Raw genomic sequence first — 27,584 nt, forward strand, 5'->3', positions numbered from 1 at the left:
TTTAAACTTAAATCCAGTTCCCAAAGGGAGAGGGGGCAGGAAAGAAAGAAAAGCCATTCTATGAACGCTGCCTTTATAATGAACAATCAGAAATTTCACTAGGCTAATTTGACAGAAATTTTTCCTCATTTAAACAACATTACAAAAGTCCTGCATTATAAAATAGGGTAGAATAAATCAGTGTAATCAATAAAACTATACAACAATACAAATTACATATCTTCTGAGTGGGCAGTTAATCTCTCTCTTTGCAGTCATGACTACAACATGCTCACTAAAAACAACTAAAACTGCCCAAACTATTGCTTAGTTTGTTTTGTTTTTAAAAAAGGGTGCAATTTTATTGTATATACAACCAATTTACTGGTAATGCCTTGGCTTATCGCAAGGCTCTGACAAAATGTTTGTCTAGGCTTTTTTCCCTTCACTGTGAAGCACTGAAAGCTGCTGTTTTTCTTCTTTTTTTTTTTCTTTTTTCTTTTTTTAGTGCACATATGTCATAATAAAGTAATGCCCAGCTAAGTGCTATAGGGGAAGGCAAAGTATGCTGGCTGGCTAGAGGAAGTGACACCATATACTGACAATCACACCATACAACAGCGCCAAACGACTATTCAACCACTTATCAGACACATATGAAAGTCCAAAAGGTTTTATTTTATTTTTTTTTCCTTAAATAGAGATAACCAGTAAACAATTTTCAGAACTTGGAAGTTTAAAAACGTGCATATAAAAATGGGCATTATATACTTTGTATTGAATGTGGATTGACTGCAGTCTGCTAAGAAAAATGGGGTGTGGGAGCTGAAGAAAAGGGAAGTTGTCTTTTTTTTTTTTTTAAGGCTTGCTTGTGAAAGGAACAGTTGTAAAAACAAAATTGCTTGAAGCAGGGTCAGCTTAGTGCTTCACAGTTTGACTGCTTCTCTAAGAGGAGCCCTTCCTGCGCACGTGCATTCAAAAATCACAAAAAAAGTACAAAGACAGACACCTAAACACACTGCGTCAAGTGCAGCACCGACTTTGGTCAAATAAAAAAAATAAAAGAAAAATTAATCATTGCTAAGCTTTCCTACACGATATAAGCAGGTATTGCATATTTTCATATATCTGGGGGCGGGGCGGGGGAAAATAAAGGAAGACTCCAAATAAATTGTAAAATGCAGCAACATCCAAAATACTGATATTCTAAGCATCTACAGATCTCAGAATAGCACTGCCACTGACCGCAGAGGACACTAAAGACCACTCCTATCTGCGGGACAACTAACTCTCTATTTAGTCCTAGCTGTTGAAACTGACAATGGCTGACATAAAAGTCACATTTACAAAAAGTGTCTCCAAATGCTTGACTAGGGAAAAACCCCTTTCAATAGAGGAGCATGTGCAACAATTCCACAAATAATCGCTATCCAGGGCAAGGCACATTGATATGGAATTTTTGTTTTCGTGCAAATTAAGGAAAAAAAACAAAACAAAACAACATTGTTTCGGGGGGGAAAGATGAGGAGCAAAGTGTCTTCCCAAGAATTTCAGTTACTTGATTGTATAGGACAGTAGTAGAACCCTTCTGAAGGGCTGAAAAACATAGTTTAAAGGCAAGTGCCTAGAGTAGGGATTACAATATTGTGTCTTAATGCACTCTACTTTATCCTACATTAACTATATAAAAATTAGTTACTAACACTAGAACATGCAGAGACTTTCTCTGATCAGCAGGGCTCGCCAACCAGAACGTATATATATGTATAGTATAGGAAACCTTCTTGAAGTTGCATGGGAAGCAAAGGGGTGCTTCGCTGTCTGGTAGAAAAATCACTTGCACTTTTTTTTTGTTATTTTTTGTTTGTTTTTTGTATTTTTTTTTTTTTACATAAGATACAGGACATTTGGGGGTGCAAACTTTTTTTTCCCTAACAAGTACCCTTGATCTGAATGGGCACCAGCATCTGTCTCAGTATTGGTTTCGTTATTATTATTAAAATTATTTTCCCATAGCCCAGTTCAGGGGCGCAAAGGTCTTTAAATTTTCTGGACAATCTCTGGAACAATGAAGTGTCTGATAACTGATAAATCCTATGTTGCCAGATACACGTAAAAATTTTCAGAATTGGCATAATCCATTCTAGTGACTTCTAGCTTATAAAATTAACAGATACCATGATTTTATTTTAGTTATGTGCTTTGATAACAGAAAATAATTAATTAGCATTTAATGTAGTTAACATATTGTGGTAAAAGCACCATTAGATTTGTTTTTTTGTTTTTTTTTTTTAAATTTTCCTTCAGTTTTTAAAGGGATACAAGTTTAACAATAAAAAACATAAAAAGCAAAAATAGCTCCCCTTTTTCTTGCAAGGCTGTTTTTTACCCCAATAATTTAGAGTCCTGGGGTGGAAGGACTTGAAAAACAAAAATAGAATTTTCAACAATCTCTATCTTACAAAGATATTTAGCTATCCAATGAAATTGCACTTTACTCAATTCAAAATTCGATTGTTTTGATTGATTCCTGTCAGTTTCTGTCAAAACAGACCATCTTCCCCATTTCCACGTGAATTTGTGTCATTGTTGAAATTGTTGAAAAAATGTTGTTTTTTTTTTTTTTAATGTAAGTGCAGCATTTCAAAACTTTTAAAAAACTGAATAGTAGTAGTAGTAGTTTGCCATTTTCGGAATTATTCTGCAACGTGAGTGGATTCACTGTCCTTCCGGGCCATGTTACCTAGTTAACGGCTGACTGCTGAACCAAACCAAACTAAAAGAAAAAACAAAAAAGGAACATAACTGCGATTTCTTTTTCCAATATGTTACAGAAAAACATTGCCCTTTGACTGTCCCGTAAGTTATATATATTGCAGATCTCAGCTACTACAAAAGATTTAGTTCTCCAAGCGCCTCCTGATTGCTCAAAGAGGCTCACACCAGTATGGGTAAATTCATGAAATACTGTGAAACGGCGGGCTCCGTAAAGAAAGTGTGTTACAACAGGAAGTCAGTGAGCAAGGGTAGACCTTCTCTAGCCACACTGCCTAATGCTCACGCAACCACGGAAACACTTCAAATGTTACAAAGCCCAACCATTTCCAGCACCATATGAGAAAATTACAACAGTTCCTAAAGTATTAAAAAAAAAATCCCAAAAGGTTATGGCCTTTGCTGTTGGACCATAATGCTTGCTGTTTCCATGTACAAGTTGATTTGATTCTCCCCTTCCAGTGACAGTGAAGTTGTAACCGCGCTGGGTTGAGGATGCGTCCATGTTACAGAGTTGAGAAGGGGTCAGGTGGTCTGTCTGGTGGATGGTGGGACGCTGCGACTTTTATCCCAGGTACCAGGACTGGAAGACAAGAGGAAAAGTGCAATTAGAGCCACAATTTGGAAAATAACACATTTTAACTGTGGCCTTTCCACTGGTGAAATCAAGATCTGTGTTAGGGGTAAAGGGCGGTTTTCACCGGTAAAAGTAAAAGAATGACAAACAGTAAAGCTTAAGACTCTGAAACTGCTCTTACTCTTCTGAAATTGGAATTCAGCGTCTTTGCTGGGGGCTGCCAAGGCTCTGAGTGTAACCTGCACAACCAAGTACTTATGCCTACCTGAAAGACATGCATGGTATGGACGCTCCAATCTGGCGAGGGCAGCTGTAGCAGAGCAAGAAGCTCTATCACCTGGTTTTTCATTGAACCCTCAGCGCCTAGCTCAGTGCCTGGAATACAGGCTTCCAAACAAAGCAGAGGGGAATGAATGGAGAATGGGTGAAGGGAGAGGTTTTATATCATCATGGATGCCGTCTCTGATGAATCTCACAGCATCTCCTTTTCAATGAGAAGTTATCATAATGCTCTTGTAACGGGCACAGAGGATCAAAACCGACAGAAGAGTAAATGGAGCTCAAGTAGGACAAGTGCTGTACCAAGAATCCTGGGTGACTTTGGATAAGTCATAGCATTTCTCTTCTACTCAGTCTCCTTAGATGTGCATGAGGAGATGTAAATGCTCCTCTCAGCTCAATATTTCTAAAATAAAATTTTTAAAAATGACATATAATTGTCAACTGGTATCAAAGATTTTACCATAGTGCCCAAAAGAAAAAATGAGGCCACGGGCACAGCCCTCACGCATGCTTTTGCTCCTTTGACGTTTATTTACAGCCTTGCATTTAACTGCCGGACCTAGTTACCAGTTGCCTTTTCCTTTCATGAGCCCTTAGGTGGTTAGCTTTGGGCAATAGTCTGGCGATACGTCGCTCTATATGCTGGCACTTCTTTCTCTGTTAGCTAAACAAAGTGACCAATTACGGTTTAGTATCAGAGTCAGTTTCTCAAGTCAGATAAAAAAGTACATGGCTTTTGCCAACTTTTCTCCACAGCTACCCTACCAAATTCATCACATTTATTCACAGAAAAATCATCAACCTCAAGCAAAATTAAACGCTTCTGAAACCTCTGAGTTGACAGTATTAGAAAGGGTTGCATTTGGGTTGACTCAGTCAGATGAAGGCTCATCCGTGTCCTAGAGATTCAATTAGGTAAAGCAAGGACTCGTTTGATTCCAGGATAAATGGCAAAATGATAGCTACATGGAGGTTGGGATAAGATTTCCTAGTCACACAAGCTACCTTTGATTTCCAGAGGACTTGAAGGGGAAAAAAAAAAAAAAAAAAGAAAAACCTGAAGTCTAAACCAAGAAACTACTCATCCTGTATACTTTCAGATGTTATTCTTTGACCACATGCTTTGAGGAGCACAATAAAGTCTCTTGTGTCCTGAAAGGAAATCATCCTGGCAAATACACAGGGCCTAAATCGAACTGGACAAAAGAAAGAAGAGGGGGGAAGAGAGGAGTCAGGAGGCAGTCTCCAAACCGTATTTCTAGCTGGACTCCCGCATAGCTGACGCAGATCCGAGATAGAGCCGAGTTCTCCCTGGAACCAAACAGTCTCAAACTTTGGATGCGGCGGGTCACGCTGACAATGTCTGTTCTCACACTTTCTAAGTCAGTTGTGAAATTCCAGACTTTAAATCTGACGCTGCGTCGTAGTTCTCAAAGCAAGCGCCTGGGACTCAGTGAGTCAGTAGGGGGAGCAGTTTTCCATTCCACAGTTTCTGGACACAACCTCAGTGCACTACAAAAATCTGTAGTGCCTCTACACTTCTCTTAAAAAGCAAAGCAAAGGAAAAAAAAGTTTCTTCACACATCTTACTATTCAGTGTGTGCCTTGCCGACAAGGTTACCCCAGAGCAGCTCTGTAATCCTTCACTGAAATAGGCTTTATTGATTGCTCTGGTCTATTGTTCTCTTTTCAAGTCCCCCAAGTTCAAGTTCATCCTGGTGTTACATCATGTCTGGTTGCTAAGAGCAACCAGACAGACCCAGACGTGACTATCATTAGCAAGAAACCCTCCGCTCTCCTCCCACCAACCTTCCAGTGGCTCTGACGTAGCAGGCCCACTGCAAACACATTGAAGTATTTATTCTGCCTAATTTATGACCTACCCAGCAAGCGAGACCCCCACTCCAAAAACCAACACTGTTGTATATTTAATTAATCTGTCTTTCTCTGGCACTTGGGAAAGTTAGACAAAGGACTAATTATTGTGTTTCACTCTCCACACTTTCCTTTTGGGGGTGTGTGTGTGTGTGTGAATATTTGCATGGGAAAGAAAACTACAGGCCCAGCATTGGCTGTCCCCCCCCTCCTTTTCTTTCTGCCCTATTGACATTTCATGAAATACTTTAGCTGCTTAAGGGAATTAGAAAAAAAATGCAATGTGAATGTTACTCCTTCTGAGTTGGTATTCAGTAACACAAATCAACTCATGACATGTTTAAATTTAAATGCTAACCACACACTCTCAGAGTTACTTTAAAGGTTAGTTTTTAATCAATAGAAGTTGCTGACTCCGGGTTTTTGAGCTGCGCAGTGCAGCTCTTGGGCTTTTGTCTAACGTTAAAGCTTTCAAACTTTTTTTTTTTTCCTTGAGATGATTTTAGCAATGATTTGCAGACACAGAAGACTATTGTGCTCTGACCAGCAACATGTCACCAGAGAGAGTTGCCCTGGGGTGGGGTGTCAATATGACTCCTGAAGGCCTGGGTTGGGGGTCTTTAATAAGCCGTGAAAAAAACTTAATTAACCCTTTCAGGCCCAAACCAAAACCTATTCTTAAACTTTTTCACTCCTGTAATTTGACCATTAGTCCTTATTTCAACATTACACTAATCTTCATGACAATTAACCCAGCTACTTGACCAAGGCTTTCCAGAATGGGAAGTCAGCTGGTTAGGGGAACTACACAGGGAATTTTTTTCCCTTTTGAATGAGGGCTCCTTGATTAAATCATTTATTCATAGTGATGGCAGATAAGCAACTATAAAACTAAAAAATAGAACCCATTCATTTCATCAAATGTTCTCATGACTAGTTTGTAGCTGAAGGCCTTCCTTAATTCCATTATGATGAGTGTGATAGCTGCACATGTCCAAGCCACTCGATTTTTAAAAACTTCCATGAACTATGAATAATGTGCAATAGACAAGATAATGTTTGTAAAAGCCCATTTTTCTCTTGTGATAGTCTCTTACAAAATCTATAATTCAAGGAGTGCAAGTTGCAAAACATTACTTGACGAATAATTCTGGGCATTTTCTTGTTGGGCTGTACAAGAAAAATATGAAAGAAATCTGAGATTGTTAAATTGTTGGGGTTGAGGAGCAAATCACTGGGAAAATGTTGCCACATTAAACAAAATTCATTGATGGAGAGTCAAAAAATTGTCTTCAGATATTTACTAACACAAGCTTAGGTTTCATACGGTTTCTGCCTTCATATTTTATAGCCCTTTAATCTAACCTACTGTATCCAGATGGACTACAAAGGAACCCCTGTCCCTCATCTACAGTGAATTTCAATATTACAATAGAATATCGGATGATGTTATCTTGATACATTTACATTAAGGAAGTAAACACAGAGCTTTGATCTATTTTTTCTGTTTTTTTTTCCCTTGGGAACTCTCAGCTATAGTTGTTTGGGAGGTCCATAAATCCAAACTCCCACAGAGGCTAGAGTTAAGGAAAATTACTGTTACATTCACAGTGTCTACAGCTTGGGATGTGCTGAGGTGGTGAGGAGGGGGCTGGAAGTGGGGCTGATTGTCCTCTCTCAGTGTTCAAGGTGAAACATCAAAAGAAATCTGCAGTCCAGGACCAGAGCTCAGCTTTCCTCTTCTCCAGTCAAATGAAGAAGTAATCTCATCAGGTTGGAAAGTGCTGACTAAGGATTTAATAAAGTGCCTGCAGATGTGGCGTCTCTAAGGTATTCAACTCATGTAATGCAAAACAGCTCCACACTGAATGTGCTTATAAAATTTCATTTAACCATTGCAGCATGACTCCCCCCCACCCCACCCCCCACTTTTTTCTAAGGAGTTTTATCACACTTCCCGCCCCTTAATTTATAGTTCGAATCCCATTCTGCCAGGATTCTGGAATATTCACAGTAGACAGGTTTTATGAACCATAAACAACATCTATCCGGCTTCATCACAAGCAGGAAGCCTGAAATGGCACTCGGTACCTTTGACGGTGGCAGTCTCTTTCCTTTCCTATCTGAAGGGGAGAGTAATTAGGAAACCGAGGCTATTTTCCAAAATTTGGTCATAAGGGTGCCTAAAACATGGTTGATGAAGGCTCAGTTTCTTTAGTTAACATCACACATTCTAATGTAAATAATGAATGTTAAAATGGCTTTTATATGCACTTTTGACTGAAAGGGCAGGATGCATATTTCAGAAACAAAAGGAAATGCAAGTCTGTTTGAGATAGCTGTATTTTACTTTAACCAAAAAAAAGAGAGGGTGCTGCGGTGGGGGGTGGGGAGGGCGGAACAGACTGTGACGCAGCAGAATCTGTTTTTCAAATCAAAAAGTTAAACAAAAGGCCTCAAGGGCAAAGTTGAACACCGCGGAAGGAGGTTGTTAATGTGGAATCCAGAACTGGGTGTGACACTTTGCTTTCTTCTCCAGGCAAGGTGGGTTATTTCAGGACATTTCACACACAGAAAGCAGAAACGTGCAAATCCAGGGAGGCCTCTGCCCCCACTCTCCACTCCTTCATACTCCATCAGCCCCTGAAGAGGATGCTGCCAACTAGCACTGCAGGAGTTGCGGTCAGCATCTTGACTTCTCTCTGGAGGAGATGCTATCTCTGCTGGGTCATTAATCCAGTTAGTCATTTTTGGCTTCCTGCTCTTGTTTGGATGAGTGAAAGCCCACTGTTTAGCCCAAATGAGCTGTCCTTGGCAAATCAGCCAGAAGCCGGGTAGCCTCCCCTGCCTCCTTCTGATCCAGTGGAAATGGACAAGGCCTTGGAGTCCACTCCCGGTTTCTGATGTTAGTATACCTCATTTGGGAGTACTTCACTTATTTAACAAGTGTTGAGCATCCTACTGTGTGCTTGATAACACTAGGCTCTGGGAATATGAGTACAACAAATATGGTACCTGCTCCCAAGGAGTTGTCCTGCAGAAAGAAGGTCCTGGTCCTTAGACTTCAGTAACCTTCAAGAGACCAGTTACCTTGCTATTCTCACAGCTGGGTGTTTGAAAACGAGTGTTAGCTGATTAGGCTGAGTATTCAATGTCCAAGGGACCCAGGACCGAGTCCTATTTTTTCGACTGACTAGTTGTGTGATTTCAAGAAAGCACGACTCTGTCCTTGGGCCCCTAGAAGACTACTGTAGGGCCATTCTTCATGGCATGGGGATACTGGTTTCTTCTGACAAAGGTGACACCCTGCACCCAGGTGTCAGTTATTGGTCTTCCCAGCCACAGGCTGTGATCTCTGCAGCCATTGTTCTTGTCTGATTTTGTTAAAGAAAGCCTGCTTTCAATAATGCTAAACCCAAGACTTATTTATTGTACAGGAAGTTATTAAAACAGTAATGGGCCATGATTGGCCCTGCTCACCTTTGCGGCCTTATCTTTTCGCTGCTTATACTCAACACTTGTGCTGTGTTACACTTCTTCCAGGTCCCCCAAAGCCAAATGCTTTCTCCCTGCTGGAACTTGGCAGAGCTAGCCCTAGCTCCTTAGCTTTGCTCACACTTGCTAGTCCTTGCTTTTTCAGATTAGCAGTCCCTTCTTCCAAAGGGTCTTTCTCCAGGCCTCTAGTTCCTGAGTTTACCTCTGTCACAGTCACTGAACTGTAATTGCCTATTTTCTCCCCAAGAAAACAAACTGTCTTCTTGTGTCTGGCATCTCTGGTGTCTTGCCTGGTGATTTAATAAACACTGTTGAATAAAGGAAGAAATCTCCAAGGTTCCAAAAGTGAAAAGTGAAAGTGTTAGTCCTTCAGTTGTGTCCAGCTCTTTGCGAGGCCATGGACTGTAGCCCACCAGGATCCTCTGATCATGGAATTCTCCATGCAAGAATACTGGAGTGGGTTGGCATTCCCTTCTCCAAGGGGAATCTTCCCAACCCAGGGATTGAACCTGTGTCTCCTGCATTAGCAGGCAGATTCTTTACCATCTGAGCCACCGGGGAAGCCCAAAGACTAGTGTCAATTACCCCAACAAGCTGCTTACATGGGTGGCTTCTAGAATGGCTGTACCACATCCATGCTCATGGCTCACGCCCGCATCCCCCTGAACGACAGGTGCTCTCCACGGAGACATGCAGGTCTCCACAAGCCATCCCAGGGAGTTCTGATTGAAGAGCTCTTGCAGTGGGGCCAACTGCAGCCGTAGCATGTGCAGTAGTTTTGTAACATGGACGGCTGCCTGCTTACTACGAGCGCAGAGGAGCTGTCCAAACCACCACTCCCTGGAGAGTGACCACGCTGTTCCCGGCCAAGACCTCCATTTGCTTCAGACCTCAAGACGGGAAAACACTAATCTCTTTACCCAATAAGCCATCCAGCACCTCCAAACCTTGAGAGTACATACACAATCCAGTTATTCCAACAGTTGTTCCAGAGTCTGACTTTCACCGTATTCCAACTTGCTCTAGTGTCTGCCTCACCATTAAGCAAAGTTCTTCTTTCTGGCCTCCCTTCACATGTTTATCAAGTAATCTTTTACCTCACGAAACCAAAGACTTCTGAATTAAAAACTGCACTCTGGCCACTCACATTTGCTCTGCTGACTTACTGGAGGGCTGCGTGCATAGTGTTAAGAGGTGGGGCACTGGAGTCAGAGTTAACAGAAAGAATCTGCCAACAATGTGGGAGACCTAGGTTTGATCCCTGGGTTGGGAAGATCCCCTGGAGAAGGGAACGGCTACCCACTCCAGTATTCTGGCCTGGAGAATTCCATGGACTGTATAGACCATGGGGTCGAAAAGAGTCAGACATGACTGAGTGACTTTCACTTTCACTTTTCACATCGTTTAACTAGTATGCCATTACATGCTAGTTAAAGGGGCTTCCCTGGTGGCTCAGATGGTAAAGAATGTGCCTGCAATACAGGAGACCCGGGTTCGATCCCTGAGTCGGTAGGATCCCCTGGAGGAGGATATGGCAACCCACTCCAGTATTCTTGCCTGGAGAACCCCATGGACAGAGGACCCTGGTGAGCTACAGTCCATGGGGTCACAAACTAACCCTAGATTGAGAAACTAACACTTTCACTTTCTAAATGATCTTAGATAAGTCAGCACCCCTGGGTCTCAGTTTTAGACTCTGTGAAATGGAGCTAACAACTTTATCAGTTTTTGTAGGGACTGAATGAACTAACGCCTGAGAGACAAGTGCGGAAAACCTGAAAGCCAGGTGAGATGGATCCTCTATAAAGTGTGTACAGGCCATAAGGTCCACAGGAGACCTACAGAGGACCAGTTCCCCTGGAAAGGCATCGCTCAGCAAGGCGGCTTGCTCTTATTTAATGATATAATTTCTTGGTTAAAGGTAGCAGCTGTGTCAGTTCCATTTCTCCAGTTGCAAGAGAAAGTTCTTGAGAAAATAAAAATCTGTCTTTAATTGCGGTATTAAAATCAGAGCAGCGAAACCAACCACACAAAAGAAATTGGCTCAAGTTTATGAAAGGCATTTGGGCCCTTGCCTTGCAAGGCTGAACTGCACGCCTTGGAAGTTGGGGTCGAGGGGGAGAGGGGATCTGAGGTTGGGGGGAGGGAGGGAGTAGTCAGGCAACCAAGTGGGACAGAAACAATCCTATTTTGGTTTTTGTTAGCGAATGGCATACTACATAGATCAGAGACTTCTTATAAAATACAAACCCCCACTGTACACAAAGCACAGGAAAATGTGAGGAAAAAAGGGAAAAACGAAAAGCAGCTTAGGGTGTGTTAACGCTGCTATTCTGTCAGCTTAAAGAGTATTTTATGCTTGATCAACAGCTCTTTTTTATTGTGCTTTTCTTTCATTCATTCAAGACATCAAAGCGGGCCCCACCAGTGTACCTGCCCTTCTGGAGCCGCTTGTGAGGGGGTTCTAATGAAGCACGACTCTGGGAGCCGGAGACCCCCGTGGACACGGCAGTTCAAAGGGAATATTTCAACAATGATTACATTTTGTAAATCTTTTTATGAAAGAGACAGCTTATTTCCTGCTTTTTCATGAAAAATAGATTATCCATTAAAGTGAGCCCGCACCACGGAAGCTGCTTCAGATCTGAGGTGCAGCATGGAGATTAAGGGGACAAGGACCCGATGAAATTGTCCGGAGTTCCGATCTGTTTGGCCATGATGGCACAGCCGAATGTTCTGGGAGGAGCCCAGATAGTGCGCTGGGTGGCTCTGCAGTGGAAAAGGCGGTGGCCAGGGTGTTCAGGGGTTGAGTTTTCAGCTAGGGGCCTGTGTCTATTATTTGCTCTTTCAATTTTTTGTTTTTGATTCCACAAAGTCCAGCCAAATATCAGAAGGGATCAACCGACTCCTTGGGCAAAAGTAAGGTGAAAAATTTTATTTACTGATTCATTAAATGCCGTATTTTAACACTCTGAAATGGGACAACTCCTTTTCCACACAGGAAGTTAGCCATAAAAAAAAGCTAGCTCTGGGCTGAAGATACAATATAGGCTTTATCATTGGCTGGTGTTAACCCTGAAGGCAAAAATAAAGAAGGCAGCCCGGCCCTTTGTAATTTCTGATTTTCAACACTGAAATAATCGTTCCCTGAGTCTGTCTTCTTTTTTTTTGTCTTTTTAGGTGGTGGGGAGAGTTGAGCGGAGCAGGGCAGGAAGAGAGTATGACTTCCTGTGGAGAGCTATGAAGTGAAAAAAAAATGTATGTTTTCTACACATTGGATTCCAATTTTAATTAAACGCCTGCTGTCTAACAAGTGCAGACAGTCACACTTGGGGCTGGCCCAATGGTGGCCCAGGGAGGTAACCTTTCTGATTTAAAAAGAGAGGCGTGGGAGTGGAGGTCTGCGCTCAGCCGAGCGTGGCCGCATTACAATAATCATGCCACGGCCTGCCTCTTTACTCCTGCTCTTCCCCCAGAGCTGAAAAGCTCTTCCCAACATGACTCAGGTTCACAGGAAACCTAACATGCACATGTACCATTTCAGTGGTGCAGGTAGATAAAATCTGGTGAGAGGGAAAAGAACACTGAAGTGAAACGTCCAGTTACTTCAAAAACTCTCCCGGAGACATTCCTGCATGAGTACGACAGAAGATCTGCTCCTTGGCCAGAAACAAATCTCCAAACTAACCCTCCCAGCCAAGGAGTCCCCTTTGGGCACCGGATGGCACTTGGCACCTGTGCCCGTGACCACCCCCCAGCAGCTGCTTTTTTGCTTGGCCCTGAGCATGGCTCTTTGCTTCTGACCTCTTTCGTCCTCCTCTATTCACTGTCCAAGGCCCTTTCTTCTGTCCTTTCCGGTCCCCTTTCCTGCCTCCTCTCACCCCTCCAGCCAGTCTCTCTCTTTTTCTATTTCTCCATCTGTGCTTCCACTCCCACAGGAATGAGGGAAGACCTCTACCCTCTCAAAGACTCTGCAAACAGCTGCCCGCCCCAGGAAGGAAGAGGGCACGCTCAGCCAGCAGGGGGTTGGGGGCTTCTGTATGGAGCCAAAGAAGTGAGGTGCAGAGGTGGGATTTGGATGGAATGCGGAGGAGACTGTACATCTTTGCTCTCAGGTTCTTGACAGAAGAGAGCGAGAGAGCAGTAAGAAGCAACTCTGTACTGGACTGTGGGGCTCAGCTCAGCCTCTGGCTGCCCCGCGACTCTGGCTGCTCTGATCACACTATAAGGATCCCATTCCTATCCCTGTACCTTCTGGGAGCACCTGCGTTTCAGACTTACAGGTGCAGAAGTCATCATTTTTCCTCATTCACTGTGTAGATGTGATATTGGCAGGGATAAAACTGTTCTACCCCTCAATGAAGTTAGAATGAGCTTGACTATGGAAAAAGTCAGAGGCCAGATTCTAGTCTGTGGGAAGTCAGGGGTCCAACTTATCTGCAGAACAGCCCTTATATACCAGTTATTATAATAGTATTCTATTATTTGGGGGCGGAAGTAAGACACATAGAGACAAAACTTTGAAATACTGGCCTAAAATGTAAGCAGCATTATTACAGGAAACACTGATGTGATCTAGATGTCACAGAAGGGCCTGGGGTTTCATCGGAGCCAATTGCCCTGGATAAAAATGGAATGATCTTCTCAAGCCCAGTCAAAGCTCTTGTGTGACATCCCAGAAAGCACAGACCCAGGATAAGTGAACAATGCTTTACTCCTTCCTCTGGTGGTGGGATTTAGGGTTGGTTTTATGACAACAAAACTTGTCTTTGTTAAGATGTGACTTGCAAAACAAACCCACATGGGGGAGTCGGCAGTTTCAAATGACAGTATTTTTTTTTAATGCTGAAACAGCAAATGCTTTTTATGTTCAGATTTATTTCCTTTTAAATTTGTAGATTAAACTTAGAACTACGCAATATTCATTACTATAAACAATTAGATTCTTCCTGAATATTTCCAGTGGAGGTGAGTGGGAAGCTTCTTGGTGGAGCTGGGTTGGGGAATTGTGCAAAGGTGAGATCTCACAGTATTCACAGTCTCTGTCAAGGGTCTTATCAAGGATATCGTTGTGAACATAATCTATGGGATCACCAGAGCTATGAGGCTTCCCTGTCAGGAATCTATGCTTCTTAGAAAGGGGCAGCATCATTCTAACGCAGAAAATTTAATTCGTTTTTACCTTTTTCGTAATGACTTTAAAAATGGTGATCTCCTAACTAAAGATTATTTAAGACATATTTAGTGAAAGTGTTAATCACTCAGTTGTGCCTGACTCTGCGACCCCATGGACTGTTGCCTGCCAGGCTCCTCTGTCCGTGGAATTCTCCAGGCAAGAACATTGTGCTTTGCCATTTCCTTCTCTAGGGGATCTTGCTGACTCATGGATCAAACTCAGGTCTCCCTCATTGCAGGTAGATTCTTTACCGTTTGAACCACCAGGGAGGCCAGAAGACATAGTTAAGCATATGTCATAAAATCAAGCATGCAAACAAAATCACTTACTTTGCTTTCAGATGAGTTCTATTTGCTAGTGTTCTCCTAGTAACTGAGATTTAGGAACAGACTCGGAACTCATGCACACAGTACTGATCTGGAATAGTTCCATACCTCTCCTATCACTTTATTATATTTTAAGGAAACCAATTACAGATTGGATGATGGTTATATGTTCATTGGCTTTTTAAATATTCTTTTCTCTTGTTAAATCACCATAGGCTAAGAGATCCTATAATTCACACTGAAGAAATGGTGGCAAGTTCAAATGACACATATTAACTCATTCTGGTTCTGTGATCACAACCTCTTGCAGAGATGTCACCATGTGCTATCCTAAAGGCAGTTCAGTTAAAAAAAATTACTCGAAGACTTTTCTTTCTCTCAAAGAAGTGAATTGTCTGAGCTGAAATATGGCTTCCTGTTCCACTGCAGCAGCTGTCTGTGTTGTTCTCCAGGAACACGTTGACAAGTTCAGGTTCAGGTTTAAACTAAATAAAACACTCCTCGGGAGTTTATAACTGAACCTTATTTGCATGTGCTCTCTCTGAACTCTGCCGGCCTCAGTAGGCTCGTTCCCAAGGCTTGGGGGAGGAATGTGTTACAGTTGGAATCTGTACTGCTTTCTCAGGCATTTTAGACTCAGATGCCAGGCAACACCAAGCTTTGGTTAGTATTAAAAATTTCCTCAGATGCACTATAAAGTCAAAGAAAGAGAAGGCTGGGCCTAGAAAACAGAATCTTCTTAATTTTCCCAATAAGGTTTTAGTGTTAACATTCTATTAATAGTTAAAAAGATTTTAGATATTCTAGAATTCCATAGTCATGACTTCGGATTTCCTTGCAACCATTTTCAACTCTTTGTGGAAAGTGGTCAATACATATTTATACTCTTCAAAGGTAAGATCTAGGGTTTGCATAAGCTGGTTTTCTGACTTGAAAAATGCAGTTAAAAGGTGTTATGAAGAGAAATATCCCCAATTCAGAAGGGATCTCTTATTATGTTTATGAAAAAAATCTAAAGGATTTTCCATGTTGAAAAGATCTCAGGTGTTTTCTAGTCAATGAAGTTATACTAGAGAGGAAGAAATGGCTATTTTGGGTTAGGAGCAGGAAGAACTGAGGTAGAGATTCTGAAATGCTCTTAGAAACCAATCTGGAGAGAACTGGTTTCCTGGCTGACTGAGGTTAAGACTCAATCTCTTTGCTAAGCAAGGGGCCGGGAGTTCAGAGAAAGCAGCAATGGTCTTTATGGACAGAATTGGAAGGAAAGCTGGAGAAATAACACCAGGGACTCTGCCACTCAACTTCTGTGTGAATTTGAGTTAGCAAGAAGTTGGGTACAACAATGATAAACCAGTGCTGCAACACCTGAGCATTACTCTATAGCATCTTCAGCCCTGGAGCAAGCAGTTCTTTCCTGACAGGTTGAGCGTACCCGGGGTGGCAGGTTGTGACATTCCCAGTACTTCAGGATCAGCAGCTGCATCCCTGCACAGCAACAGGTGATAAGTCAGAAAACAGTTTAAAGGAAAGCACTGCTGTGGGGGCTCAGAGAAGAAACTGCTTCAGGGAGGATGGATCGAGTCCATCATGTATCTGGTCTCCATTTGTGCCTCTGATTAGGAACATCTTCCTAGCATGGTAGTTGTGAGGATGAAATAATACATGAAAATATGAAAGTGTTTTGTTTTTTAACTTGTTAAACTAAGCTGTTAAACTGAGGTGACGCTTTTTCTATGTGTACATCTGCTTTTCTGACATGAGGAAGACAGAAACCTCATCTCTATATGCTAGCCCATATAGCTTTTTGGCCCTAGTACATAGCACAAAGTCACTTTTCTTGGACCAATACAATAACAGCATGGCTATGCTGGCTGTCTCCTCTTTTCTCTCAATCTCTTGAACTTAGCCTAATTCAAATGCTAGAAACATGAAGGATTTTTAAAAACCCAATGAAATATGAATATGCTTCCAAATAAAACCCTTTGCTATGAATGTAGTAAGCTGCTTCTATTGGATAAAGACATGAATACAAGTAGAATCCACATAGATGACAGTCTATAGAAATGAATGATAAAATTAGTTTCTTTGGGGACAGCAGTTTACTTATGATGACTGAATGAAATCAGGGCTTACAACCCCAACAGCTTCTGTCTTTGGCCAGGAATGACTGGCCAAGCAGCAGAAAGACAATAATTTGCATATGGAATAATCTCTACTATCCTATTGATCACTCATTCCCAAAGTCACATTCACGCTGAGAATCACATGTTCTTTCTTTTGTCTAGTTTTTGTTTCCCTTTTTTCTTACTCATAAATATCTACATAATTTTAACTCATTCTCCTCTATACTTTGAACTTCTGCCTTAAGTGTTGCTGTAGGAAACATAACTGCTGATGTTACTTTTTTTTTTAAATAACTCTAGCAGAATGGTCGGAGAAGGCAATGGCAACCCACTCCAGTACTCTTGCCTGGCAAATCCCATGGATGGAGGAGCCTGGCAGGCTGCAGTCTATGGGGTCGCTAAGAGTTGGACATGACTGAGCGACTTCTCTGTCACTTTTCACTTTCATGCATTAGAGAAGGAAATGGCAACCCACTCCAGTGTTCTTGCCTGGAGAATCCTAGGGACAGGGGAGCCTGGTGGGCTGCCGTCTCTGGGTTCGCACAGAGTCGGACACGACTGAAGCGACTTAGCAGCAGCAGCAGCAGCAGCAAAATGGTAGACAGGAGGAATCTGAAATTCAAATGCTTTACAGATTTTCCTGAAGATTTAATTTATCCATGCAGATATTAATTCTTCTGAAGACAAAATAATTTGATAGTTGACTTGATAGTTCAAAAAGCTTTACATTCATCAATGTGTTGTTTGGGCTTCTTTAGTGGCTCAGATGGTAAAGAATTCACCTGCAATGTAGGAGACCGGAGATCAGTCCCAGGGTTGGGAAGATTCCCTGGAGGAGGGAATGGCAACCCACTCCAGTATTCTTGCCTGGAGAATCCTCTGGACAGAGGAACCTGGTGGGCTTGGGGTTGCAAAGAGTCAGACACAACTGAATGACTCACACTTTCACTTTCTTTCAGTGTGTTGGTAGGCAGATGCAGCTCTAATGTTCTTTCATTTACGCCAAATCCTATGGCAAAACAGGAGTCTTATCTTTCGAGAATTTTCCTTCAGAAACAAAAGGCACCAAATTTGGAAACATGCTCACTGGATGGAGCTACACAGAAGGCACAGGATGAAGATGGCAAGCTATTTCCTGGGTGCACACTGGACACCTGGAAAAGCTGCCTTTTCTCTCCCACCCCTTAACAGTTATTCAGGGGTTACAACCCCTCCTCTTTCTATGCAGCTTAGCTCTGTGCCTGGTTCTTAATCGTAGTAATCAGCCAGGAACAGGACAGAGGGGCAGTCCAGAGCTGATAGCAATGACCCCAGAACTGAGGAGCACTAGTGAATTCCATAAGGAGTGTCATTCTGCAGTTCTTGTTTTACAAAGGTCATTGTGATACAAGGACCGGGGGAAGAGCCAAGCAAATAGCCTTCCTGGAAGATGGTGGGGTGAGGGAAAGGGGAGGGATGATGTTACTAGGAGGGAGGGGTGAAGAGAATTTGGTACATCTTTAGACTTTGACAGGAAAAAATATTTGGGAAGAGACCAGTGGAGAGATACAGCATGGTCTTAGCTGAAGGGTAATGATGTAACAAACAGCAACATTCAGAGCTATCCCGATACCAGAGAATAACTGGCAGATATTAAGATCATTATTAGATGTGAAATTATACCTCTCACTGCTTCATTATCACTGTATTTCATAATATTTGTCTAGAAAGGCACACAAAGCCTATCAGGTTAAATTAATCCTAATGATCAATTTCAGTTTTATTCTAATTAAACAATTTCAATTTAATTAATGTGAGCACAGAAATTAGTCAAAATTACAAATGTAAATGTTGAACTTTAAATCAAAGGTCCTCCCTACTCGCTGCCTCTTGTAGAAGCACTTTAAAGTGTTTGCCTGTGAAAGTAGATGGGAATTTTAACCTTTGTCTGAACTGTGAAGGACAGAAGTTAGAAAAATATGCCACTGAAAGCTACCCCAGAGCACAGACAGAAGCACGGGTTTAATACTCACCCACCCACACCCACAATAGGTGGTAGTGTACAAAGATACATTCTCCAAGGTGAACCTTTTGTTTCTCAAGATTCCAATGCACTTGGGTCAGTCTATGGATATTTGTTGTTTAGTTGCTAAGTCATGTCTGATTCTTTGCAACCCCAGCAACTGTAGCCCACCAGGCTCACCTCATGGGATTTCTCAGGTAAGAATACTGGAGTGGGTTGCCATTTCCTTCGCCAGGGGACCTTCCCAACCCAGGGACTGAACCTGTGTCTCCTGCACTGCAGGCAGATTCTTTACTGCTGAGCCACCAAGGGAAGACGTAATGGATAATAAGCTTCTATAAAACACCTCTGCAAAACAGAAATTGTGCACCCATATCCTAAGCCACACAACTAAACTACCAGTCCCTTCCTTTCCTGGTGTCAGATACCCTGTCTTTCTCAGGCTGACCTTGTCTCCGATTATCTGTATGGCCTCATAAATCATTTCAACTTCCTGAGCCTGGGCCCTCTAGTTCACAGGGGCTGTTTTATTAAAAGTAACTTCTTAAAGTACTGGCATCTTAAAATGGATTTTAAAATGCCATGGGAGTATGCGGGGGGATTCCCTAGTGGTTCAGTGGTTGGGACTCCATGATCTCACTGACAAGGGCCTGGGTTCAATCCCTGATTGGGGAACGAAGATCCCAGAAGCCTCACAGTGTGGCAAATAAATAAATTTTAAATAATGTCATGGGGTACATGTGTCTGAGTCATCCTATAAACAACTTTAAATAACCTTAATCCAAAGGAGATGGGAGCCAGAGCTCTAAAACTTTGAAGAAAAGGAACTGCAAACACTTCCTTTTATTTTCCCTAAAAATAAAAAAGACGCCAAAAATATGAAATAGAAAAAAGATAATAAAAAGAAATGCATGCTCTTCTTTTTCTTTTGTATTTAAAAAAACTTGTCCTGGTGAATCATATACAGTAACAGGTCTGTAGTGTCACAGAATCTTGTCTTAGAGGAATGTTATATGCAGTGTAACATTTTATGTTATATCTCTTTATCCATAAAATAGCCACAACTTCTTTTCCCACAAATAAGCCTTCATCCCATCTCCATGAGCCCCCATCATGACGTGTTCACCACTGTATATGAGAATTTTTTGGTAGCAATCAATCCACTATCACTATTTGGGGACATTACATGAGAACAGCAGAGTAATTTAACAATACAGTTGATTAATGTAATAATCATCATTAAACTTAGCAATGGTAGTGGGATTTCCCCTTCCCTTGGTTAATGATCATGGACAATTCGTTTCTTGACTGCCAGTGGTAAAAAGGGATTTTGAAATATTAACTTCTGCCCCATGGGAATGATACTTAGCCCATCACATTTAATTTTTGACCTTCACTGAACAGCATGATCCTAGTCCCTTGATTTTATAATCTTAACTAAGAAACATTAAAATATGGATTGACTCCAGTTGGCAGGAATCTTTATGTTCTTTTCACTAAAAAAGCTATAAATCCAATGGTTGACCTTTTATTTCCAGGTCACAAATGACACCCGCTCACTTCTGTCCATTCACATAGGATTTATGTTGGGGTCTACAGGTATAAGCCATGAAAGTTGAACTTTAGTGAAATGTCTTTCAAAGATGTGCACTTAACCAAAAATTTCCCACAAAAAATTAGTCGATGGCCTTTTAAAAACATCTATTATATCCTCAGGTTCACTGTTGGCTTCAACTAAATCTATTTTTCACTTGGAGTAAGTTTCTTCTAATAGTTGCATTTTTTCTGAGGATATAAAGTAGGCTTGTGTTTGGGACGATAATAGTATCTAGCTCCCAACAAAAGTTTCTAGACCGAAAGATTTCTGAAATGTTCTCTTTGCCATCACCATAATTCATCTATTTCTAGCTGAAAAATGTTCCTTGTCCCTTCTCACAGAATCAATTCTATTGATGGGAGGCGTTCTGCATTGTCAATCAAGGAAATGTGATTTGATGGGACCCCAATGCAGTGAGATGGGAGGAGGGATACCAAACCTACTCAGGTCCACGCCATCCGAGTGAGATCAATGCTTCCCATAATACTCTTCCTCTCATGTAGCACCCTAACTGTCACAATTAATAATGTAGAAGGAGCTGATTAACTTAAGGAAAGTGCTCTCTGCTGTGTAAACACATAAAGATCTATGAGGCAAAAAAGGGGGAGGGCAGGAAAGAACAAAACGTCATTTTTATTTTTCATGTGGACACGTTCTCACTTTTCATTCTTCTCTTGTAACAGTTACTGTACCAGCCACTCTCATGGAGTCAATAAATTGATCTGGGTCTTGATGCCGCAGCAAGTGGACTGATCTGAGATACCATTATCTGCCATGGTGAGCGTGGGGGGTGGGGTTGCACTTTGATGGCAGAGGGCAAAGGGGGAAAAGTCATGGAAGGCAAGTCAGCATTGCTCCAGATGGGTGATTAATGTTCTCCACGGAGCTTCTGGAATGGAGAGACGCATGCCTCTGTGTGCACATGCGTGTGTGAATGTTACCTGTGAGCGTGCATGTGTTGGGAATGGATGGAGAGAAAGAAGCCTTCAACTTGGCTAAAGGATGCAGCCTAAGTAATACAGTGAGTGAGTGAGTGAAGTCGCTCAGTCGTGTCCGACTCTTTGCGACCCTGTGGACTGTAGCCTACCAGGCTCCTCTGTCCATGGGATTCTCCAGGCAAGGATACTGGAGTGGGTTGCCATTTCCTTCTCCAGGGATCTTCCCGACCCAGGGATCAAATCCGGGTCTCCCGCATTGCAGGCAGATGCTTTACTGTCTGAGCCACCAGGGAAGTCTTAAGTAATACAGTATGCGCCACTTATTTAAGTCCCGGCGGTATTTCAGTCACTCATACCCATCTGCAATTCAGTGAGGATCACCACCCCATTAGAGCTAATCATGTCAGCTGTGTATCTGACAAAGTAAACATTCAGAAACTGTGCTCCTATGTTCATAACTTGCTTTTGCACTGGGATTTTTTTCTTCTCTCCCTCATCCAGCATAAAGTTTAATAGTTTTTTAATAGGAAATTATAACATACATACATAGCTGCTCTCCAGATGCATTTCTCAGCGTATTTTTCCTCACAATCAGAAACTGCAGCTGTTAGCTGAGTTTTAACTTGCTCCCTGGGAGTATGCTAAGTATATTCTTAACAAATAAATATCATTCCACGGGCTAATGAGAGAATTAACGGCACAACGTATGGAAAATGGACATGGGAGGATGGGGGCAGAGATGACTCAGCTCAGGGGGGAAATTACCAGATTACCTCTGGGGTTCTCACCACGTTAACATTTCTCTGTTTCTGCTGGTACACACAGGTCCCTGGTCCTGAAGATGAAGGAGATGCCTCCTGATTCAATGCTGGTGCTGATGTGGGTTCCATTCTGACTGTTCCCTGTGCCAGGGTAGGGTGCTGGCAGCTTTACATTCCAACCACACTGAATTTTCACAAAACTAAGTGGAGTGCAGGACTTAATTCATAATTTTATAAATGTGATATCTATGGGTCAGAAAGGCTAAAAATTACCCCAAGGTCTCTGTAGATGTTGCTCAGGCCGCCATGACAAAATACCATAGCCTGGGTGGCTTAAACAACAGAAATTTATCTTCTCACAGTTCTGGAGGCTGCAAAGTCCAAGATCAAAGTTCCAGCTGATTTAGAGTCTGGTGAGGGTCCTCTCCCTGGCTGGCAGACGGCCCGGCCACCTTCTTCCTGCCCAGTCCTCACATGACACATGCTCTCTAGGGTCCTTCCTTTTTTTTTATTAAAGCCACACTATTGCTTGTGGGATCTTAGTTCCCAGACCAGGGATTGAACCAGGGGTGCAACAGTGAAACTGCTGAGTCCTAACCACTAGACCACTAGAGAATTCCCTGTCTTTTCTTTTAAGACCACTGATTCTATCATGAGGACCTCACCCTCATCTGAATCTAATTACCTTCCAAAGGTCCCATCTCCAAATACTATCACGCTGGGATTAGTGCTTCAATATGAAATGGGAGGCGGGCAGTTACAATTTAGTCCCCATCAGTCATGTACTGAGATAAATAAAAATCAAGTCTATCTGGCTCGAAAGCTTCTATTTTCTCTACTAAGTTATAATGCCTGGGAGAAGATAGTACCTCATGACCATAGGTCTTAATGCTGCTGCTGCTGCTGCTAAGTCACTTCAGTCATGTCTGCTCCCCCGTCCCTGGGATTCTCCAGGCAAGAACACTGGAGTGGGTTGCCATTTCCTTCTCTAAAGCAAGAAAGTGAAAATTGAAAGTGAAGTTGCTCAGTCGTGTCTGACCCTCAGCGACCCCACAGACTGCAGCCTTCCCCCATGTGGAGTGGGGTGCCGTTGGCTTCTCTGCTTAATGCTGCTACTACTTGTAAAATCTCATACTTCATGAGGGTTAAGGTTTCTTCCCATACAGAGATCCCACTGTGCCCTTCACCTGCTTTCTGTCTCCCATAAAGTCCAAGTGCCTGTATTCAAGACTAGACCTCGTCTAACTTCCCAGCCTCCTTAGTCAACATTCTCTGTCATTTACCTTATATTAACCAACATACTGGGCTTCCCAGGTGACACTCGTGGTAAAGAAGCTGCCTGTCAGTGCAGGAGACGTAAGAGATGAGGGTTTGATCCCTGGGTTGGGAAAGATCCCCTGGAGGAGGGCACGGCAGCCCACTCCAGTATTCTTGCCTGAAGGATTCCACGGACTGAGGAGACTGGCGGGCTATAGCCCATAGGGTTGCACAGTCAGATACAACTGAAGCAACCGAACATGCAGGCACACAATCAACATACTGAACAGAGTAGAGTTCTCTGAACATATACCACTAATTTCGGCATGTGCTATTCCCCTCTCCAGGAATGCAATTATGTCTGTGTCCTTGCAAACCAGCTCATGTGAAACCTCCCCTAGAACGTATCTTCCATGAATTTCCTGCTTCTCCTCAGGGTTAGTCACCTACTCTCTGCACTGCTTGTAGGTTACACATACTTCAAGTGTTTTCTTTAGCATATCTTACTATAATATTTTCCTTTTCTCCTTAGAAGTCGGTCAGTAATGTATGGCAGGGATTGGGTCATGTCAGTAGACCCCTTCCACCCTCGTGTGATACTGGGGATACAGTATGTACTTAGTAAATTCTAGCTTCTCAGGTGGCTCAGTGGTAAAGAAACCGCCTGTCAATACAGGTTTGACCCCTGGGTTGGGAAGATTCCCTGAAGAAGGAAATGGCAACTCGGTCCAATATTCTTGCCTGGGAAACCCAGGGACAGAGGAGCCTGGTGGGCTAAAGTCCATGGGGTTGCAAAACAGTCGGCCACGACTTAGCAACTAAAACAACAGTAAATTCTGGTTTGTTTTCCCTCCCTAAGGACAAAAACATAGCTGGTGAGTGGGAGAGATGAGCTAGGAATCCAAGTATTCTGACTCTTAGTCTAGTGTTCCTTTTACTCTACCAAGAGGCACTATGGGCATTTCCCTTACCGGACCTTTCTCTGGTATGGTCCTTCCACCCCCCTGGTACTATTCCTTCCTCAATACACATACACACTTGGCCACAGATCCATGGAAGGAGAATTGTGCTTGAGAAGGGGAAGCTATGTGCCACCAAGGCTGGCCCTGGCCTGAAATTTCCTTTAATATGTAGCACATCCAGCTGACTCACTGAAAAAGACCCTGCTGCTGGGAAAGACTGAGGACAGGAGGAGAAGGGGACGACAGAGGATGAGATGGCTGGATGGCATCATCCACCCAGTGGACATGAGTTTGAGCAAACTCAGGGAGACAGTGAAGGACAGGGAAGCCTGGAGTGCTGCAGTCCATGGGGTCACAAAGAGTCGGACACTACTTAGTCACTGAACAACATCAAGCCTTGGAAGGTAGCGCTGGGTCCTTCCCACAAGGCTGTGCTGAGGATGTTTGTGTCTGGGCTGAGCCCAACGCATTTAGACTGTGGAGGGGGCGGGGGTGTGGGGGAAGGGAGAGTGTGAGGGAGAGGAACACAGGGCCAGGACAGCCTGTCCGAAGCCAGTGTCCCAGCTCCAGCCCAGGCATCCAGCTTATCACAAGCTCATGTGATTCATTAGTTAATGTGTAAAGCATTTGGAAAGGGAAAAGCCAATTAGAAGTGCTAAGTTATTTCATCTCTGCTGTAAAGGAAGCCATGTGAAGGAAGCCTAAGGAAAAATTCTCATGCAAATATTTTGGGGGAGGCCTGTACTTTGGAATGTAACTCAAAGAATAGGCTCCATTGAAAGGCTATATCCTCAAAACAGAGGCCACTGATAAAAGAATGTGCCTTCATCCTTAATAAACAAACAGGAAGGTAAACAAGTGGGTGTGGGAAAAGTGGCCAGGAAGAATCACTGAGAACTCATATGAGATCTTGGAGAAAGATCTCACGTCAGACAATAGGCTCTGGCCTTGAAACTGTGCTTTGGTAGAACCTTCAAGATCTTAGACTCATTAGATGGCCTGGGAAAGCCTGTGTCTGAAAGGAACCTCTCCTAATGTGAACAGTCATTATTTATAACCAGAAAGCTTTTTCTTTGCTTTCTTTTTTTTTTTTGGCCATGCCACCAGCGCATGGGATCTTAGCTTCCTGACCAGGGATCGAACCTGCACCCCTGCAGTGGAAGCGCTGGTAGTGCGGTGCGCTGACCACGGGACCACGGCGGAAGTGCCGCGCTCGGTCGTTATCAGAATGCAGAAACGTTTGGGGAAGCAAACGCCCCCCCCCACCCCCAGATACAGGGTTCTCACATGCAGGGGCTTTGTGGAAGTGGGAACCCCACCTGTACTACCTTCTCCCCTCAGAGCGTGCAGCAGGGCCAATCCATTTTCCTGTGCTCTGAACTCTGTTGACTCAAGCTCAGCAAAACCAGGCTCTTTTCTTTTGCAAAGGAAGCATCTGGTTCCAAGTTGTAAAAGAGAAACCCAGAACCTGTTGCTGAGTGTCTGATAAGCACCTGGGAGGGTGCACGGAGGGCACTGTTTCCCGGACTTCCCCTGTGATTACCAAGGCACATGTCTTTCAACGCAGCCTTTTTGGAGTGCTCGCTTACCAGGATAACCTTGACTCAGCCCCAGGGGAAACTGGTTTACCCAAAACTCCAGTACTTCTGCCCAAATCCTGGAATCCAAGAGAAGGCTTAAATGAGATGATCACTATCCACTCATACATACACACAGCATACAGGTCTCCTAGACACACAGGGAGTGAGTGGACGAAAGGAGTCAAATGCAAGAACTGGAGTTGAAAACATCATGAAACCAGCCAGGGCATGGGAGAAAAAGGAAGATGACAGATACTGTTAACAGTCCTCCCTACTATCTATTGCCCCTTCTTTCTCAGGGCAATTTTGTTTAGGGAGGACAATGTGACCAGCCCTGGGTAAATGAGTCACGATCTTAGCCAATCAAGATAATTTTATGTTGGCTTTACTGGCATTCTTTGCAGCTAAAGATTAAAATGTGACCATTAGCTTTAGTCAATGAAACCCGAAACAGCAGAATCCTTATTCCTTGATATAAAAGGAATAATGGGGAATGATGTGGGGATGATGTCTGGAGCTGCAGCAGTCATTTTGTAGTCAGAGGCACCTGCCTGTGGATGCTAAGGATGGTACAACAGAATGTTTGAAAGAGCAAGGCTCCTGCTGGCATCCTGTAGCAGCTGAAACAATGCCAACAGCCATTCACTGAGAGATTTCTTGCTATGCAGGAACCCAAAAATCTGATTGGCTTAAGCCATAGTTAATTGGATTTTCTTCTATGAGGTGGATAATTTTATCACCTTCATTTCATAGATGGGAAAACAGAATTTTAAAGGGTAACATGTCCAAGATCACTCAGATAAATGGCAGAAACAGGATGTGAAAACAATCCTACTCAATCCTAAGTCTATTCTACTCTTCAATTCCTGACTTTGGCTTTGTTCCCCTGAAGAAATCAGATCATGAGTGTCTAAATTATTTCCGTTAGGAACCTCCTACACTGCTGGTGGGAATGTAAGTTGGTGCAGCTACTATGGGGAACAGTATGGAAGTTCCTCAAAACACTAGAGTTGCCATTTGATCCAGCAATCCCACTCCTGAGCATATATTCAGACAAAATTATAATTCAAAAAGATAACTGCACTTCCCAAGTTCACAGCAGCACTCTTCACAACAGCCAAGACATGGAAACATGTCAAATGGTCAAATCTCCATCAGCAGATGAATGAACAAAGATGTGGCACATATATATAATAGAATATTACTCAGCCATAAACAGAATGAAATTATGCTATTTGCAGCAACATGGATGCAACTAGAAATAATTATACTAAGTGAAGTAAGTCAGAAAGAGAAAGACAAATACCATATATCAGTTACATGTGGGATCTGAGTGAAAGTCACTCAGTCGTGTCCAGCTCTTTGTGACCTCATGCACTATACAGTCCATGGAATTCTCCTGCCCAGAATACCGGAGTGGGTATCCTATCCCTTCTCCAGTGGTGGATCTTCTCGACCCAGGAATCAAACTGGGGTCTCCTGCATTGCAGGTGGATTCTTTACCACCTGAGCTATCAGGGACACAAATGAACTTTTATGAAACAGAAACAGATTCACAGACATACAGAACAGACTTGTGGTTGCCAAGGGGGAGGGAAGAGTGGGAGAGGGACCGACTGAGAGTTTGAGGCTGCTGCTGCTGCTAAGTCGCTTCAGTCGTGTCAAACTCTATGACCCCAAGGACAGCAGCCCACCAGGCTCCCCTGTCCCTGGGACTCTCTAGGCAAGAACACTGGAGTGGGTTGCCATTTCCTTCTTCAATGTGTGAAAGTGAAAAGTGAAAGTGAAGTCCCTCAGTTGTGTCCGACTCTTAGTGACCCCATGGACTGCAGGCTCCTCCACCCATGGGATTTTCCAGGCAAGAGTACTGGAGTGGGGT

At 43.0% G+C, this 27,584-nt stretch overlaps 1 protein-coding gene across 3 annotated transcripts in view; it reads right to left on the bottom strand.

The window, feature by feature from the left end:
* Positions 1 to 323: 323 nt before the first annotated feature.
* Positions 324 to 27,584, bottom strand: part of NFIA (nuclear factor I A) — a 624,340-nt gene continuing 597,079 nt past the window's right edge. For 2 of the 3 annotated variants that reach the window (XM_068965476.1, XM_068965477.1), the window contains exon 11: positions 324 to 3,337. In XM_068965476.1, coding sequence (XP_068821577.1) covers positions 3,320 to 3,337 — 18 coding nt within the window. In that variant the 3' untranslated portion in view covers positions 324 to 3,319. The remainder of the gene's footprint in view (positions 3,338 to 27,584) is intronic. The other variant, XM_068965478.1, reaches the window with a different exon arrangement.

The sequence above is a fragment of the Capricornis sumatraensis genome, chromosome 2 (assembly GCF_032405125.1).
Source record: "Capricornis sumatraensis isolate serow.1 chromosome 2, serow.2, whole genome shotgun sequence".
NCBI classification, from domain to species: Eukaryota; Metazoa; Chordata; class Mammalia; order Artiodactyla; family Bovidae; genus Capricornis; species Capricornis sumatraensis.